At 54.7% G+C, this 15,348-nt stretch overlaps 1 protein-coding gene across 1 annotated transcript; it reads right to left on the bottom strand.

The window, feature by feature from the left end:
* Nucleotides 1-8,271: 8,271 nt before the first annotated feature.
* Nucleotides 8,272-9,204, bottom strand: LOC137466641 (olfactory receptor 14C36-like). Its single transcript, XM_068178339.1, has one exon. It carries the CDS (start codon nucleotides 9,202-9,204, stop codon nucleotides 8,272-8,274), a length of 933 nt encoding a protein of 310 aa, XP_068034440.1.
* Nucleotides 9,205-15,348: the final 6,144 nt, after the last annotated feature.

Genomic DNA, 15,348 nt, shown 5'->3' with positions numbered 1-15,348 from the left:
GCGTCAGCAGTCGCGCTAAAGGTAAATACCCCCGCGCCCCGCTGTACCGCAACCTCAGCCCCCGCGGCAGGCGGGGAAGGCGGAGCCGAAGCAGCCGACAGCTCGGCGGTGCCGCCCGCCGCAGCGCTGGCAGAGGGCACCGCGGCGGACACAGGCTGCGGCGCGGAACGCAGACCCGGCGCGGCGCCCCCCGCCCCCGGCGCAGGGGAAGGATGGGGCACAGAGAGAGACGCGGTGTGCGGAGCCGCGGCACCGCGGGCCGACACGAGGGAGCCCGGCACAGCCCAAGGAGCGTCGCACCCGCACCGCCCCCGCCGGGCGGAGCGGGGCGGGCTGCCCGCCTGCTGGGCCGGGGCCCGACGGAACAGCGGCCAGCGCCCCGGCTCCGGCGGCTCCCACTGCCGCCGCACGCCCAGCAGGCTGCGCGGGCTCGGGAACGGGAGACGACCTTCCCCCAGAAGACGAGCCCGAGATCGAAACGGGCGAACCCCCTCTCGCTGCCCCCAGGGATAGGTCGTAGAAACACCGCAATTTGGACAAAGTGTTGTCACCGAATCAGACGCAATCAGAGGCGAGGACTGATCCACAGGCCCCTCTCCGCCCCCGAGCGCCGGGAAGGCACAAAGAGAGGGCGATTTCTCCCACGACTCACTACATCTGCGGCGCGGGGCGGGGCGAGGCGGCCGAGCCGGCTCCACCGACCGCTCGCTTAAGGCCAGCGGGCTGGGAGCCCGATCCACCTCAGAGGAGGAACCACCTGCCAGCTCATCGTCTCGGGGAGAAGGGGAAGCACCCGCATCCTGCATAAACTCAAAGTCCCCGTCGTCCACGTCCGAGACAGACGGTTCCCCCAAAGAGCTCCGAGAGCTACCAAATTCAGATCCCGGCCAAGCCGCGTCTAATATTTTCCATTGCACCAGCAGTGGTCCAACGTCCACAGAGCAATCATCAAACAGGGCGTCCATGAGACTGACCCCCAACTGAGACCACACTTCCCGGGACATCACCTCCCTAAAGTCAGAAAAGAACCCCTGCTGCCTTGCCCACAAAAACAGCCTTTCAAAATCACTCCAGGAGACGGAAACACGATTCCTCTCCAGGACATTCCTCCAGAGATCCAACATCAGAGATTCCATCCCGAAACCGATAGAGGCTTCCATCACTAACACAGCAGGCAAAACGCCAAAGAGGAGGGGGGGTGAGCTCACTCTCACCCGACCTAAGCTGTAGTACACGCCGGCGGCCACCAGATGTCACCAGAGGACACAAGGAAAAACGACGCACCACAGCTTTGGTCACCATGAAGAGACGAATTTATTTCCTCTGACTCCAATCATTTATAGTTCTCAAAAGGTGCCAGTGGATTGGAAGGTGAACGTGCCACCTCTCCAACGACACTGGACAAACTACCAGTCTATCAAATTTCTCCGCCTCTATGAAAGAATGCAAAACAAGAGGTTGTTTACAGAAAGTTGCGTGAGAAAGCTCTGTACAAGAATGTAAATTCAGAAAGCTTTAGAAAATCCTAAGAAATCAGGGCGACACCCAGGGGCTACCTGACAGGTCCAGCTGATCTTGGAATGTTGAGGGCTGCCTCTCATCAGTCCCTGGAGAACTGGAGCTCTGTGCTTTCTTTCCTATGGAAAAGAACCATCCGTCTTTCCAGGTGCCCACAGCCAAAACTCATACTTCTCCTGAAAAATTCCCTATGTGCAAGGGTTCTCCCAGACAAAAGCTGGCAGGGCAGACACCTCTGGTTGGCCTGGTCCTCTGGTGGTCACCTGTCATCTCAAGGAAGTCCTGAGGAAAGTATTTGAGCAGGTTTGACTGCTGGAACATCAGTGAGTCTCTCATCCTCTAAAAAACTCAGATGCTCGTCTGATCACATGTGTCTTTTCTTTCTCACTGTGTGTTATGCATGAAATACTTTTTTCAGCTAAAAAATATTGTTCTTCTCACTCTACCAGTGTTTGCTGGCACAAAACAGCTCGTCTACATATGGATCCAGGTCACCTGTGTCAGCAAACACAATAAAGAATCCAGCAGGAATGATTTGTCTCTGCTCCCATCTGTCACATCTCCTCTGGAGCTGGAGGTGCAGCCCCAGCACTCGGGAGGGCTCAGGGGCTCACAAGCTGAGCTCCCACACTGAGAACTTGCAGACCCTGGGCTGCTCTCCTTGGCCCCTGCACGCTCAGCCAGGCTGGGATGGACACTGATGGTTTCTGTGCCAGGCTCTCTGAGCCCAGCCCAGCTCCCTGCAAGCTCTGCCAGCTGCCCTGAGCTCTGTGCAGCACCAAGGGCCTCTCCCCAGCACAGCCCAGCCGGCTCTGGCCCCACAGCTCTGCTCAGCCCAGGCTGCTCTGGCCACTGGCCCCACGGCCTCAGCCCCTGGCCAGGGCACAGCAGCAGCTGCAGCTCAGCCAGGACTCAGCCCCAGCCATGGGGGAAGGGGCTTGGCCAAGGCCAAAGGAGGCTCCCTGGGTGCCCTGCTCCCCTCGGGCTGAGGTGCTGAGAGCTCTGCAGCCCCTGCTGCCATCCCATCTGCCCAGGCCAGCACAAGAGCCCGGCCTTGGGGCCCTCCAGAGCTGCTCCTGCTCCAGGCCCAGGGCCCATCCCAGAGCTGGGGCAGCCACAAAGCTGTGCCCATTTCTGGTCATTGCTGCTCTGATGGGGATGGATCCTCAGCCACTTGGAGGTTGCTGATGAATTTTACTACTCCAGAGGCCTCTTCTTTGTTGAGCTCTTCAGTTCAGGAACTCAGTGAAAAAGGCTCATAACTATTTTTTTAAAATTCCCAAACAAGAAATGCCGCTGGGAATAATTGAAGTTTTCAATCCTTCTGAGGTTAATTAGATAGATTGCAGAAGTGTATTTCAAGTGAATATACTGTTTTGAAAACTATGCAGAGAGAACTGTTTTGTCCTGTTTTGTTTTCCTGTTTTTCCTGTTTGTAGTTTGATATCAGCAATGTCCAATTGATATTGATCCCCAGCACCTCCTAATGCAGTCTGAATAGATGTGAAAATCAAGACCCTTCATGTTTGGCAATCAATAACACTTTGTCCCCAACCCCTCCCCACCATTTCCCTCATCCAACCCCTGGCACTCAGAGCAGCTGAGGAATGGAGTCACACCCAGGGGTGTCCCCAGGGCTCAGGACTGGGGCCGGGTCAGTGAAATCTCTTGATTGCTGATCTGGACGAGGCCATCGAGGGCACCCTCAGGCAGTTCCCAGGTGAGCCCAAGCTGGGTGGGAGTGTGGCTGTGCTGGAGGGCAGGAAGCTCTGCAGAGGGATCTGGACAGGCTGGAGCCATGGGCCCAGGACAATTGGATGAGGTTCACCAAGGCCAAGGGCCGGGTCCTGCCCTGGGCTCACAACCACCCCAAATCCCTGGCCGTGCCCTGCCCCTGATCCCCACAGCTTGTCCTGTTTTCTTCATCCCTGCATTGCCAGGGACTTTCTGGGACAAGGGAGCTCTGCTCTGGGGATGGAGGGAGGTCCAAGTGCCACCACTGGAATGGGAACCACAACTCATCAGGTTTGTGTCCTTTGGGGGTCCGGAACTGGTGAGACTCAGAGGCACAGAAAGTTTCTCTTCATGGCCAACAGACCATGGTTGCACAGGACACAATTTAATAACAATCACACTCTTCCCCAAGCAATGTGCAACATCCCAGCAGTGTCTGATGAGTCCACCATCCACAAGTGATTTCCATACTAGAATTGATTTTACACAAATGTGGTTCTGTGATAGGTATAAACACAATTAAGTTCCTGTATCAGGATGATTGTCCTGCAGTGGGGGCAAAACATCTCCAACAATTCCTGATTTGCAAAGATGTCAGTGGTGGATGGAGAAGGGAGGTCAGGGTGCTATTGGTGTTGAGGAAATGCTGAAACCAGCCTGACTCATTTCATCTCCTCCTGGCCTGGCTGATCTCCCTTCTTGCCCCTTCCACCCACTGGCTTCTGTCTCCCACCAGGCCCCCGGTGAAGAGCCTGGCTCTGTGTTCTCCATCCCCTCCTCGCTGGCACTGCCAGGCTGGGATGAGGAGCCCCTCAGCCTTCCCTGCTCGGGACTGGACAAGCCCAGCTCCCTCAGCCTCTGCTCACAGCCCAAGGGCTCCAGCCCCACCTTGGAGGCCCTTCCCTAACCCTGCTCCATCTGCCAGACATCTCTCCTACCCTGGGGAACCCAACCCAGGCCACAGGGACCTGGATAATCCACATCCTTGATGTCCTGGTCACACAGCCCTGGCCCCTTTTCCCCATGTCAGACTCTGGGGGGGATCCTGTGGAACATCCTTTGGTGGGGGCTGTGGCTCCAGGTGGACCGGGGGGATACCGGGGGACAGGGACCCCACTGGGCATGAACAGCATTGGACTTGTTGGGAGAAACTGTGAGGGGGAGCTGGGGTGGAGTGACCAACCCAGTGACCTCACAGAGCCCTCCTGGGATGTCACACAGCCCCTCTGTGATGTTATAGCCTGCTCTGTAATGTCAGACCTCTGCCCTGTGACGTCACAGCAGGATCTCAGATGTCACAGAGGCAGTTTATCTCAAAGCTGCTTGATGATTTCACATAACCCACTCTGTGATGTCATAACCCACTCTGTGACCTCATGTTACCAGATGATAAATTGTCTCCACCAGGTGAGCTGACACCTGGAGCTTGTTCTCCAAAACCCCAGGCCTATGGAAACCACACAATGCCCATTGTGTCAGAAGGGGAACTGGAAGTTCACCAGCCTCAGTGTCCTGACAGCTCAGCCAGGCCCCCTGGAACATTGGGGTCCACGACCACCAGGGACCACCAGAGAGACCCCCAGGGCAGAAGAGAGCATGGGAAAAGGGGAGGGGAAATATGTTAATGATTTTGGGGAAATGATTATCAGATGTGTGTTTAGTCCAGGACAATCAGTGAATATGTGTGCAAAATACAGAATATGAACAGAAACTTTCCTGCACTCAGCATGCTCGGCTTTGGGAGGAGCTATCCCCCGTGCACCCGGCTGAATAAAGAATGCTGCTTCTTAATGCTGCGTTGGTGTGAAGGAGTTTTCTGTTTTACCGAATTTTTGGTAACACTCCACTCCCAAGGAAAGCTCTGTCTCCTGCTGCTCACAAAGAGAGAAAGGCTGGTGGCAGATGTGGAGGTCGGAGGCTGCCTGGGGCACAGTGACCATGAAATAATCAAGTTTTCAATGTTCTGTGAAAGAAGGAGGGGCAGCAACAAAACTTCCACACTGGAATTAGGGAGGGCAGACTTTGGCCTATTTAGGATGCTGATTTGGGCAGTACTGAATCAGGTACTGATTTTTTAATGGGAAACAGCCCCTAAAAACAAAGAGGTCCAGGAAGGATGGACACATTTCCAGAAAGTAATCTAAAAGGGGAATCTGTCCCAGTGTGGCCAAAGATGAGCTGGTGAGGAAAATGACTGCCCTGGCTGCCCATGGAGCTTTTGTGGGAACTTAAGGGAAAAAAGAGGGTGTATTAACTTTGTACAGAAGGTCAGGCAACTTAGCAAGTGTTTAAGGATGTTGTTATGTCATGCAGAAAAAAAAGCTGAGAGGTGAAATCTCAATTAGAGCTTAACCTGGCTACTTCTGTGAAAAATAATATAAAATGTTTCTTTAAAAAATTAATAGCAAAAGGTGGGATAAGGAGAATTCCTTTCTAGGATGCAGTGGAGAATGCAGTAACTAAAGATAAGGAAAAGTCTAAGCTTCTTAACACTGTGTCTCAATTTTTAATATATGGACATGTTGTCCTCAGGACAAGTGCTCTCCTGAGCTGGTAGATGGGCACAGGGATCCATCCTAAGGGGATGAGGGAGCTGATGGATGAGCTCCCCAGGCTGCTCTCCATCATTTACCATCAGTCCTGGCTCACCAGGGAGGTCCCAGAGCACTGGAGGTGCCAGTGTGAGCCCATTCCCTAGAAGGGCTGGAAGGAGGATCTGGGGAACTCCAGGCCTGTCAGCCTGACCTCGGTGCCCGGCAAGGTTCTGGAACAGATCACCCTGAGTGCCATCACAGGGCACCCACAGGATGGCCGAGGGGTCAGAGCCAGCCAGCATGGATTTCAATGTCTGCATGGATGATCTGCATGAGGGGATTGAGTCCAACATCAGCAAATTTGCAGATGAAACCAAGCTGGGTGTGAGTCTGGATCTGCTGGAGGGCAGGAGGGCTCTACAGAGGGATCTGGACAGGCTGGATCCAGGGCCCAAATCCAACAAGGTGAGGTTTAACAAGTCCATGTGCCAGGTCCTGCACTTTGGCCACAACAACCCCTGCAGCACTACAGGCTGGAGACAGAGTGGCTGGACAGCAGCCAGGCAGAAAGGGACCTGCAGGGACTGATGGACAGCAGGCTGGACATGAGCCAGCAGTGTGCCCAGGTGGCCAAGAAGGCCAATGGCTCCTGGCCTGGATCCGGAATGGTGTGGCCAGCAGGAGCAGGGCATTGAAGGACATTGTGCGGCTGGAGCATGTCCAGAGAAGGGCAACAAGGCAGGTGAGGGGTCTGGAGCACAAGTCCTGTGAGGAGCGGCTGAGGGAGCTGGGGTTGTTTATCCTGGAGAAGAGGAGGCTCAGGGGAGACAAGGCGGTGTCAGGGCACAGGTTGGACTTGATGATCTCCAAGGTCTTTTCCAGACTTTCTGATTCTGTGGTTCGGTGAAACCACCCTTGGAGCAGTTGCAGGAGGAGCCCTGGGCCTCCTCTTCAGAAGCTCCAGCAGCCCAGGTTCCTCAGCTTCTCCTCACAGCCCCAAAGCCCATCCTGTCAGTCCTGCAGATCCTCTCCAGCCCCTCCTCACTGCCCAGAACAGGCAGCCCCACAGCCAGACACAGCAGCCCAGATGTGCCCCCCTGGCCTGGGCTGCCTCTGGCAAGGGAGCAGCACGAGGCACTGCAGGAGCCTGCAGACAATTCCTGCAGCACTTGTGGGATGATCCTGCTCCCCAAGGGACGGTCCCTCGGTGCCAAGTCAGGAACTGGAATGGGGAGTGGGGCCAGAGAGGAAAGGGCAAACAGGGATGGGCTGTTTGCAGGGCAGGGAACAGGGGTGGGCAGTAGGAAGAAATTTATAGCAGAAAGAGGAAAGAAAGCAAAGGTGAAGCCAAGGAAATGCTCAGGGCAGTCTGGGGGTGGCTGCCAGGCAGCCCTGGGTCTGAGCAACAGCGTCTGCAGTGGGACAGGAAACTCCCAGCTGATGGGAACAAACTTTCTGGCTGACTGTAGCGGCCAGGACAAAGCTGAGTGGTTTCCCTGGTGTCCCCCAGCCCTCCCTGGCCCCAGGGGCTGATGGCATTTGTGCTCCCTCAGGTTCATGTCCCCACAGCAGCAGCATGGGGGTGCTCCCGCCTGCTGTGTGCAATGCAAACAGGGGCTCCTGAGCCAGTGCTGCCGTGGCTGTGCCTGCAAGGATGCGGCACCTGTGTGAGCTGGGGGAGAGGCCAGGGCTGCAGAGGGGGGATGTTGTTGGCAGCTCCATGAGGACGCTCTGGGACGCTGCCCTGGGCTGTCCAGCGCACTGGGGATGGATCAGCCCCTGCTCTGCTGCTCCTTCCCGTCTCCCCCAGGGCCCTTGCAGAGCACCAGCCATGCTGTTTGCCCCCAGCCTGCCCACGGCCAGCCTGGGGCTGCTCACGGGGGTTTTCTGTGCTGAGCATTGGCCTGGCCGTGTTCTTGAGAGAGCCTGGGCAAGGAGCCTGGAGCCCCCAGGCCCTGGCCTGAGGCGTCAGCGCTGTCCCAGCAGTGCCCATGGGCTGTCCCTGCTGCAGCCCCGGCACTGCCACCCCCAGGACTGTGCCCGGCCCCGAGAGCACTCAGGCCCTGCAGCAACACCAGGGCCACCAGGGCAGCGGGGCAGGGCCACGGGAGCAGCACTGGCAACACCAAGTGCTGCTGCAGCTGGGCACAGCTGCTGTGCCAGCACTGATCTGCCCCCAGCTCTGCACACAGACATTGCTGCTGCAGCTCCAGAGAAGGCAACAAAAGGGCATCTCTGCAGAAAACTTTGCTGGGACATCCTTGAGTTCCTTTAAAGCCACCAAGAGCGCAGCCCCTCATTGACACAGTCTGTGGCCACAGGGAATGTGGAGAGAAACAAAAGGAGAAATTGCACAAACATTGACATTTTCTTGTGGTCAATATTGAAAAACTAAGGCAAAGGAAAATAAACGCCACAACTAAATCAACAAGAAGTATCAAAGATGACTTTTATTGCAAGTGATTTACAGAAATTGGTCAGCAATTTAATGTTCCTGAAAGCATCCAGTCACCAGTCTCCTCACTGCAGCCTTGAGCTCCTGGTTCCTCAGGCTGTAGATGAGGGGGTTCAGGGCTGGAGGCACCACTGAGTACAGAACTGACAGTGACAGATCCAGGGATGGGGAGGACATGGAGGGGGGCTTCAGGTAGGAAAATGTGCCAGTGCTGAGGAACAGAGGGACCACGGCCAGGTGAGGGAGGCAGGTGGAAAAGGCTTTGTGCCGTCCCTGCTCAGAGGGGATCCTCAGCACGGCCCTGAAGATCTGCACATAGGAGAAAACAATGAACACAAAACAGCCAAGTCCTAAACACACACTCAAAGCAATGAGCCCAAATAACCTGAGGTAAGATTTGGAGCAGGAGAGCTTGAGCATCTGTGGGATTTCACAGAAGAACTGGCCCAGGGCATTGCCTTTGCAGAAGGGCAGGGAAAATGTATTGGCTGTTTGCAGCAGAGCATTGAGAAAGGCACTGGCCCAGGCAGCTGCTGCCATGTGGACACAAGCTCTGCTGCCCAGGAGGGTCCCGTAGTGCAGGGGTTTGCAGATGGACACATAGCGGTCGTAGCACATGATAGTCAGGAGATAAAACTCTGTTGCAAGAAAGAAGAAAATCAGAAAGACTTGGGCAGCACATCCTGTGTAGGAGATGGTGCTGGTGTCCCAGAGGGAATTGTGCATGGCTTTGGGGACAGTGGTGCAGATGGAGCCCAGGTCGCTGAGGGCCAGGTTGAGCAGGAAGAAGAACATGGGCGTGTGCAGGTGGTGGCCGCAGGCTACGGCGCTGATGATGAGGCCGTTGCCCAGGAGGGCAGCCAGGGAGATGCCCAGGAAGAGGCAGAAGTGCAGGAGCTGCAGCTGCCGCGTGTCTGCCAGTGCCAGCAGGAGGAAGTGGCTGATGGAGCTGCTGTTGGACATTGGCTGTGGCTGCACATGGGGACCTGTTCATGGAGAAAGGACCGGGAAGAATTAGAGGAGATACCTGTAACCAAAACCAAAGCCATTTCCCATACCCCCCGCTCTGTAACACACACAGTCACAATTCTGTGTTTAAGATTTCTGGGGTTTTCTTCATAAGCTCCCCAGTATTTTTCCTAGTATTCTTGGATATCAAAATCTCCGCATTTCTGATTCTGCCAGGGAGAACAGAGCAAGATCTGTGAGGCAAAGTGATGAGAGGAGAGTGAGGGGAGATGGTCTGTCATTCTGACCTGTTCAGAGTTTCTCTGGGCTTTAACCTCTCTCAGGTGGAGGGTGATCACCTTCCCATGCTTTCACTAAAATGTCACAGGGTACCGCTGGACAGATGGATCCAGCACAGCCCTGCTCCACATTTGTAGCCAAGGACTCACGTTGCTCATTTCACTAACCCAACAGCATTTTCAGTGTCAGAACACCTCTGCCTTTCCCCATCAATCTTATAACTCAGAGATGATCTAGGACAGGTTTGCACCCTGGATTGAAGCTCCCAGCCTGGACTGAAATCTCAGGGAGACTTCCAAGTGTCCTTCTGATGGCACTGGATGCAGGGAGATGCAGCTCCTTCCCTGGCTGCACTGACAGCACTGCCCACAGCCGGGCACTGGGGACAGCTGTGTCACCCAGAGCCAGCTGTGCCCCCTCCCAGAGCCCCCAGTGCCGGGCAGCTGCTCCCAGCCCTGTGCTCTGCAGAGGGAACTGGGCCCGGGGCTGCAGAGCTGCCCCACGGCTCTGCTGCAGCTCTGCCTGCACAGGAGGGGCTGCACGCCTTGGAGCCCCGGCCCTGAGGGCAGAGGCTTGGCTGGGGGGACAGGAGGGAGGGGGCTTGTTCAGAGGGAGGGGCTGCACTGGAGGGGATCCTCTGGACATCTCTAAACTCTCCCTGCCACAGCATTTCTGGGTTTTGCTTTCTCTCCTTGCCTGATCTTCTCTCTGCTTCCTGGGGATTTTCCTCCTGCAGGTGTTTCCCTGTGCCTGAGCTCTCCCTGCCAGCACTCACAGAGCCCAAATCTCCTCTCTCCTTGCACTCTCCTTGGCCTGACAGAACCCTGCCTGTTTGCAGGGCACTGGCTGGGGGCAGGTTCTGTTTGCAGCTTGGAGAAAGGACAGCTCAGACTGATCCTGATGGCTCCAGCAGAGGTGATGCTGCTGCTGTCCATGGGCAGAGTGGCTGAAAGCACATTAGCGAACACCTGTGCACCTATTGATCCCTAAAAGTAATAGTATGGATGTCTCAGGTGCTTGTCAAAATTCATAATCAACCTTTATTATTTATCCCTCCCTCCCTGCCATTCTCCAGTTGTAGAAAACTCAATATAAATTCATAGGAAATGTAAAAACTCAATATAAATTCATAGAAAATTCATCCTAATTTTTACCAAAAGCATTGTCTTGGAAATATTCTATGACCAGTCAGAACCCCTCAGCATGTCAGAGCTTCATGAGCATTTCACCTCCCCTGCACCAGAAATACTCAGAGTCGTACTCACAGGGTCTGTGGGCATTGGGATGTTCCAGCTGTAGGAGATCACTCCAGGAGCTGCAGCTGCATTGTCCTGCAGCCAGAGGTTCCTGTGCCAAGGGCTGCCAGTGATTCTGCCCCAGGCACTTCTCAGCACCTTCCCAGCCCTGACTGATGGAAGCTCTCTGTGCCTCTGTGCTGTGCCCGGGCTGGCTGCAGGCAGTGCCCCAGCCCTGCTGGGCTGGGAGAAGAGCTGCTCATCCAGAGAAATGTGCTTTTGAAGCTCTCCTTGGTTACCAGGATCACCCTCTGGGCCAGGAGCCCGGCCCAGCTCAGCAGCACAGACACAGCACAAGGACTTTAATGACCCTCTGGGGCTTTGTGCTCAGGCCCTGAACATCAGGCCCTGAGAGGGAGCTGCAGAAACCTCTCCAGAACTCCAAGTCAGAATCCAACTCCAAAGTTTCTTTGACTTTTAATGGGTCCCACTGAGGGACACGACTGAGAAAGTGTCCCCAGGCCCCAGGCAGAGCAGAGAACTGGAGGCACTGATGACAGGTGGGGACAAAGAGAAGCCAAGTCCTGGTGCCCTGGGGCCCAGCAGGGTCTGTGCCACCAAGGGCTGTCAGGAGACACCTTGTCCTGAGGCACTGGGGCCTCCTGGCACAGCCCCAGCCAGGCTGGGCACTGTCAGCCCCTTGTCCTGCCCTCAGCATCCCCCCCTAGCCCACATCCCAGTGGCCTCAAGGATCTGCTGGAAGGAGACCCTGGGGAGCCTTGCTCAGGAATGGCCCTGAGGGCTCCTTCATGCTCCCAGGGACTGCAGGTTTTTCAAAGCACTTTGGCTTTGGCTTTTGCCTTGGAGTCTCTGAGAGCTTTGTGCAATCATGGCCCCAATTATCTGCTTTAACGAGTCCCTTGAGAGCTTTGCACTGACACTCAGTGGGGCTCATTGATGCTTTGAGGTACTCAACTTTTGTAAGGTACTTTGGATTGTCTCTTCCATACTGAGAGGGTTTTGTGCCATTTTGAGTCTCTGAGAGGTTTTTGTGCAATCCTGGCCTCCAATTCTCTCCTCCAAGGAGTCCATGAGGAGCCTGTGTTGGGGATGGACCTCAGTGGGACCCATTAATGCTTTGAGACACTTTGGGGTTTTCTTCTGACTTTGACTCATGGAAAGGTTTGTGCAATCTCCTCTCGGGCCCCGAGGTTCAAGGGCTCAGCTTTAAATGCACCACGGGGCTCATGAGAATCAAACAAATCTTGAAAAAACATGACTGTGCCTTAATTTCGCTCTTGTCTGAGGCAGTTCATCAGGAAGTTTCTGTATTGGTTTTGGTTCACCAATTTGAGAGTGGCTAATTACCAGGGCACTCACTAGAATATATTTACTCATTTCCTGCTCTGAGATAGGATTAGGAGAAAGACAAAGTGGGCTCAAAACTTTAAAAGGGTATAAAGCAAAGTTTATTAACAGTAACTAAAATAAAGAGTAATAAGAATCAGAACAAAACTTTCAGAACACTTCCTCTCTCCATACAACCTGACAATGAAGAGAGAAAAAACCTAAAATTTCAGTCAGTTTACCACCATCTAGAATAGTCTTTCTTCACTTAGGGAGAGAAGCTCCTCTTGTAAATGTTATGAAGACTTCTCCACAAGAAAACAGTTGTCTCATGGCTTTTTAGTTCCACGAATAGCAGCTGCCAGGAAAAATCTGGAATCATGAAGTCCCTCCCATTTTTTCACAGCTTTTCCCACAGCTGTGTTTATGGGCCATGTCAACTTATGGGGTATTAGTTTACAGATGAGCTGTTTAAGAGCAAAGGTTCTCTTCATCTATTTCTGAAACCATCTTCATCTCTGGGAACAGAGGTCGTCTTCTTCTCTCCCTGGGGGCATAGGGTCTCATCACTCTGCTGTCTTTCATTGTTCAAACTTCTCATGGGATCACAGCTACTTCAACATTTCCTTACATTAGCATGGAGGCCTTTACTGAACAAGTCATCTCCCAATTCTTTTCAATGTGTAATAGGGAAAAAGAGAGTCTGATGTATCAATTACATCCTTCTCCATAGCTTTACCAGAGGATTTCAGCCCCAAGATCAAGGCATCTCCTCATCCCTCCCATCTGGGCCTCAACTTCCTCTTCACTGACCTCGGTGTCTTCATGTTGCTCCTGTGTGTGCCTGCACTTTGTCCTTTTCTCTCACTCGAGGGAGGATGGAAGCACTGGAAGAGTCAATATCTCAGCCGGGGCCTGCAGATGGTTCCGTGACCCCGGCCGGGCTCGGTACTTGCGGCCGGAGCTGTTTTACCATGGAGGTTTCTGCAGCGGCTGCGCTGGGGCTGTGTCAGGCTGGGCTGCGCTGGGGCAGGGCCAGGATCTCAGCAGCCAGGCCAGAGCACAGCAGCAGCACGGCCGGGGCCCATGGCTTCTCCTCCCCTGCCCGCTGGTTGCGGGCGAACCCCAAGGGCGGCAGAACCTTGGCCGAGCCGGCCCGGCCCGGGGCTGCTCCCGGGGCCCGGCGGATCCTGGCTGGGCCCGGGCTGGCGGCGGGGCAGGGCTCGGTAGCGGCCAGATGTCAGCAACCGCAGCCACGGCCCGGCCCGGCCTCGGCCCCGCGGCCTCCCCTGCCCTGCCCGGCAGCCGACGGGGCCTGGCGGCTCCCTGGGAAGGGGCCCGGCCCCACGGCAGGAGCCGCCCGGCCTGGCCTGGCTGAGACGGGGGCTGGGCCGGCCTGGTCACCTCTTTGCTGGCCAGAAGGGAAACAGACCCAGCCAGGCTTCTCCATCTTTAACTTGTGTCTTCACAGAGGCGTGTGCAGTTTCCTTAGTGGTTTAACAGATTGTCAGCTCTCAAAGCTAATTACTGATTGGTTTTTTGTCAGACACCGAGGAAACTGCTAGCAGCTTCTCTTAGATCATCACTTCTGTGATGCAAAACCAGCACAACAGCACAGAGCACAGAGCTCCTTTGTCCGTATGTAGTGGTCATGTGCCTGAGGCCCCAAAACCCCACCTTGGGGGATCTCCGGGCCCTCTCCAGGGTGTTTTCAAGTGAAAACATTCAGCTCATAATCTAAGAAAATCACCAGAGAACAGGGCCAGCCTGACCTGTCTGTCCTGGCTACTTTTGTCTGGGCACAATCCTTGGATATACGGAATTTGGGAGGCCAAAGTCTAATTTTTGCCATGGTCTTTGGCAAGAAGGCTGTTTTTTATCCATAGGAAGGAAGGAACAGAGCCCCTCTGTTTCAGGGGCAGATGAGAGGTGACCACTGGAGGCCAAGGCCAGCCAGAGCTAGCAGGTTTTTCTGAGACATACCTTTGCATGGAGGAAATTTTAAGGGAGCTTACCAATTTTGGCAATGGGCATCTGAAAAGAGGGAAAGTTCTTTCCCTTAGCAAGGAAAGCACAGAGCCCCAGTGCTCCAGGAGCTGATGAGAGGCAGCCCTTAACATTCCAACATCAGCCAGAGCTGTCAGGTGGCCCCTGGGAGGCCAAGCCAGCCAGACCTGTTCCATGTTCCCTCGGTTCCATGGGGCCCCACAGTGTCCCAATGGTCCCTTGCTTCCATGAGGCCCTGAGGTGTCACAATGCCCCCTTGGTGACACGAGGCCCTGAAGGGTCAGAATGGTCTCCATGGTTCTGACAGGCCCCACAGAGTCATAATGGTCTCTGGGTCCATGAAGCCCCACTGTGTCACCATGGCCCCTTGGTTCCATGGGCTCCAGTGGTGCCACAATGATCCCCTTGCTTCCATGAGGTCCCCACCGTGTCACAATGATCTCCATGGGAAGGAAAGAACCGAGCCCCAGTGTGGCAGGGGCAGCCACCAGAGGCCAAGGCCAGCCAGAATGGATGGTACTGGCAGATTTTGCCTGGGAGCAACCCTTGGATATACAGAAGTTTAGAGGTGAAATCCCAATTTCAGACATGGACACCTGGGAGAGGAGGACAGTTCTTTTCCATAGGAAGGAAAGCATGGAACACCGGTGTTTCAAGGGTAGATGGCCACCAGAGGCCTAAGGCAGCCAGACCTCTCTGTACTGGTAGCTTTTGTCTGAAAGCAACCCTTGAGTATAGGGAATTTGGGAGGTGGAACCCCAATTTTGGCCATTTCTGCATAGATAAGAAGGATGGTTCTTTTCCACAGGAAGGAAAGCCCAGAGCCCAAGTGTTTCAAAGGCAGAAGAGGAGAGAGGTGGCTCCTGGGAGGCCAAGCCAGCCAGACCTGTTTGTCCTGGCAGCTTGTGTCGTGAAGGGATCCTTGGATATATGGAATTTGGGAGGAGGAATCTCAATTTTGACCATGGACACCTTGAGAAGAAGGACGGCTCTTTTCCATAGGAAGGAAGGCATCGAGCCCCAGTGTTTCAAGGCAGGTGAGAGGCAGTTCCCAAGAGGCCAAGGGCAGCCAAACCTTTAAGTCCTGGCTGCTTTCACTGGGGAGCAATCCTTGGATGTACGTAGTTTTGGAGGTGGAATCCCAGTTTTGGCCATGGGCGCCTGGTCAGGATGGATGGTTTTTTCCTATAGGAAAGAAAAGCACAAAATGCAAGTGTTCTGGAAGAAGATGAAAGGTGGCCACCCTTAGGCCAAGCCAGCCAGACCTGTC

This window comes from Anomalospiza imberbis, unplaced genomic scaffold, assembly GCF_031753505.1.
Source record: "Anomalospiza imberbis isolate Cuckoo-Finch-1a 21T00152 unplaced genomic scaffold, ASM3175350v1 scaffold_350, whole genome shotgun sequence".
In the NCBI taxonomy this organism is placed as follows: Eukaryota; Metazoa; Chordata; class Aves; order Passeriformes; family Viduidae; genus Anomalospiza; species Anomalospiza imberbis.
The sequence above is the reverse complement of the archived record's forward strand: the minus strand, read 5'-3'. Positions and strand labels throughout refer to the sequence as shown.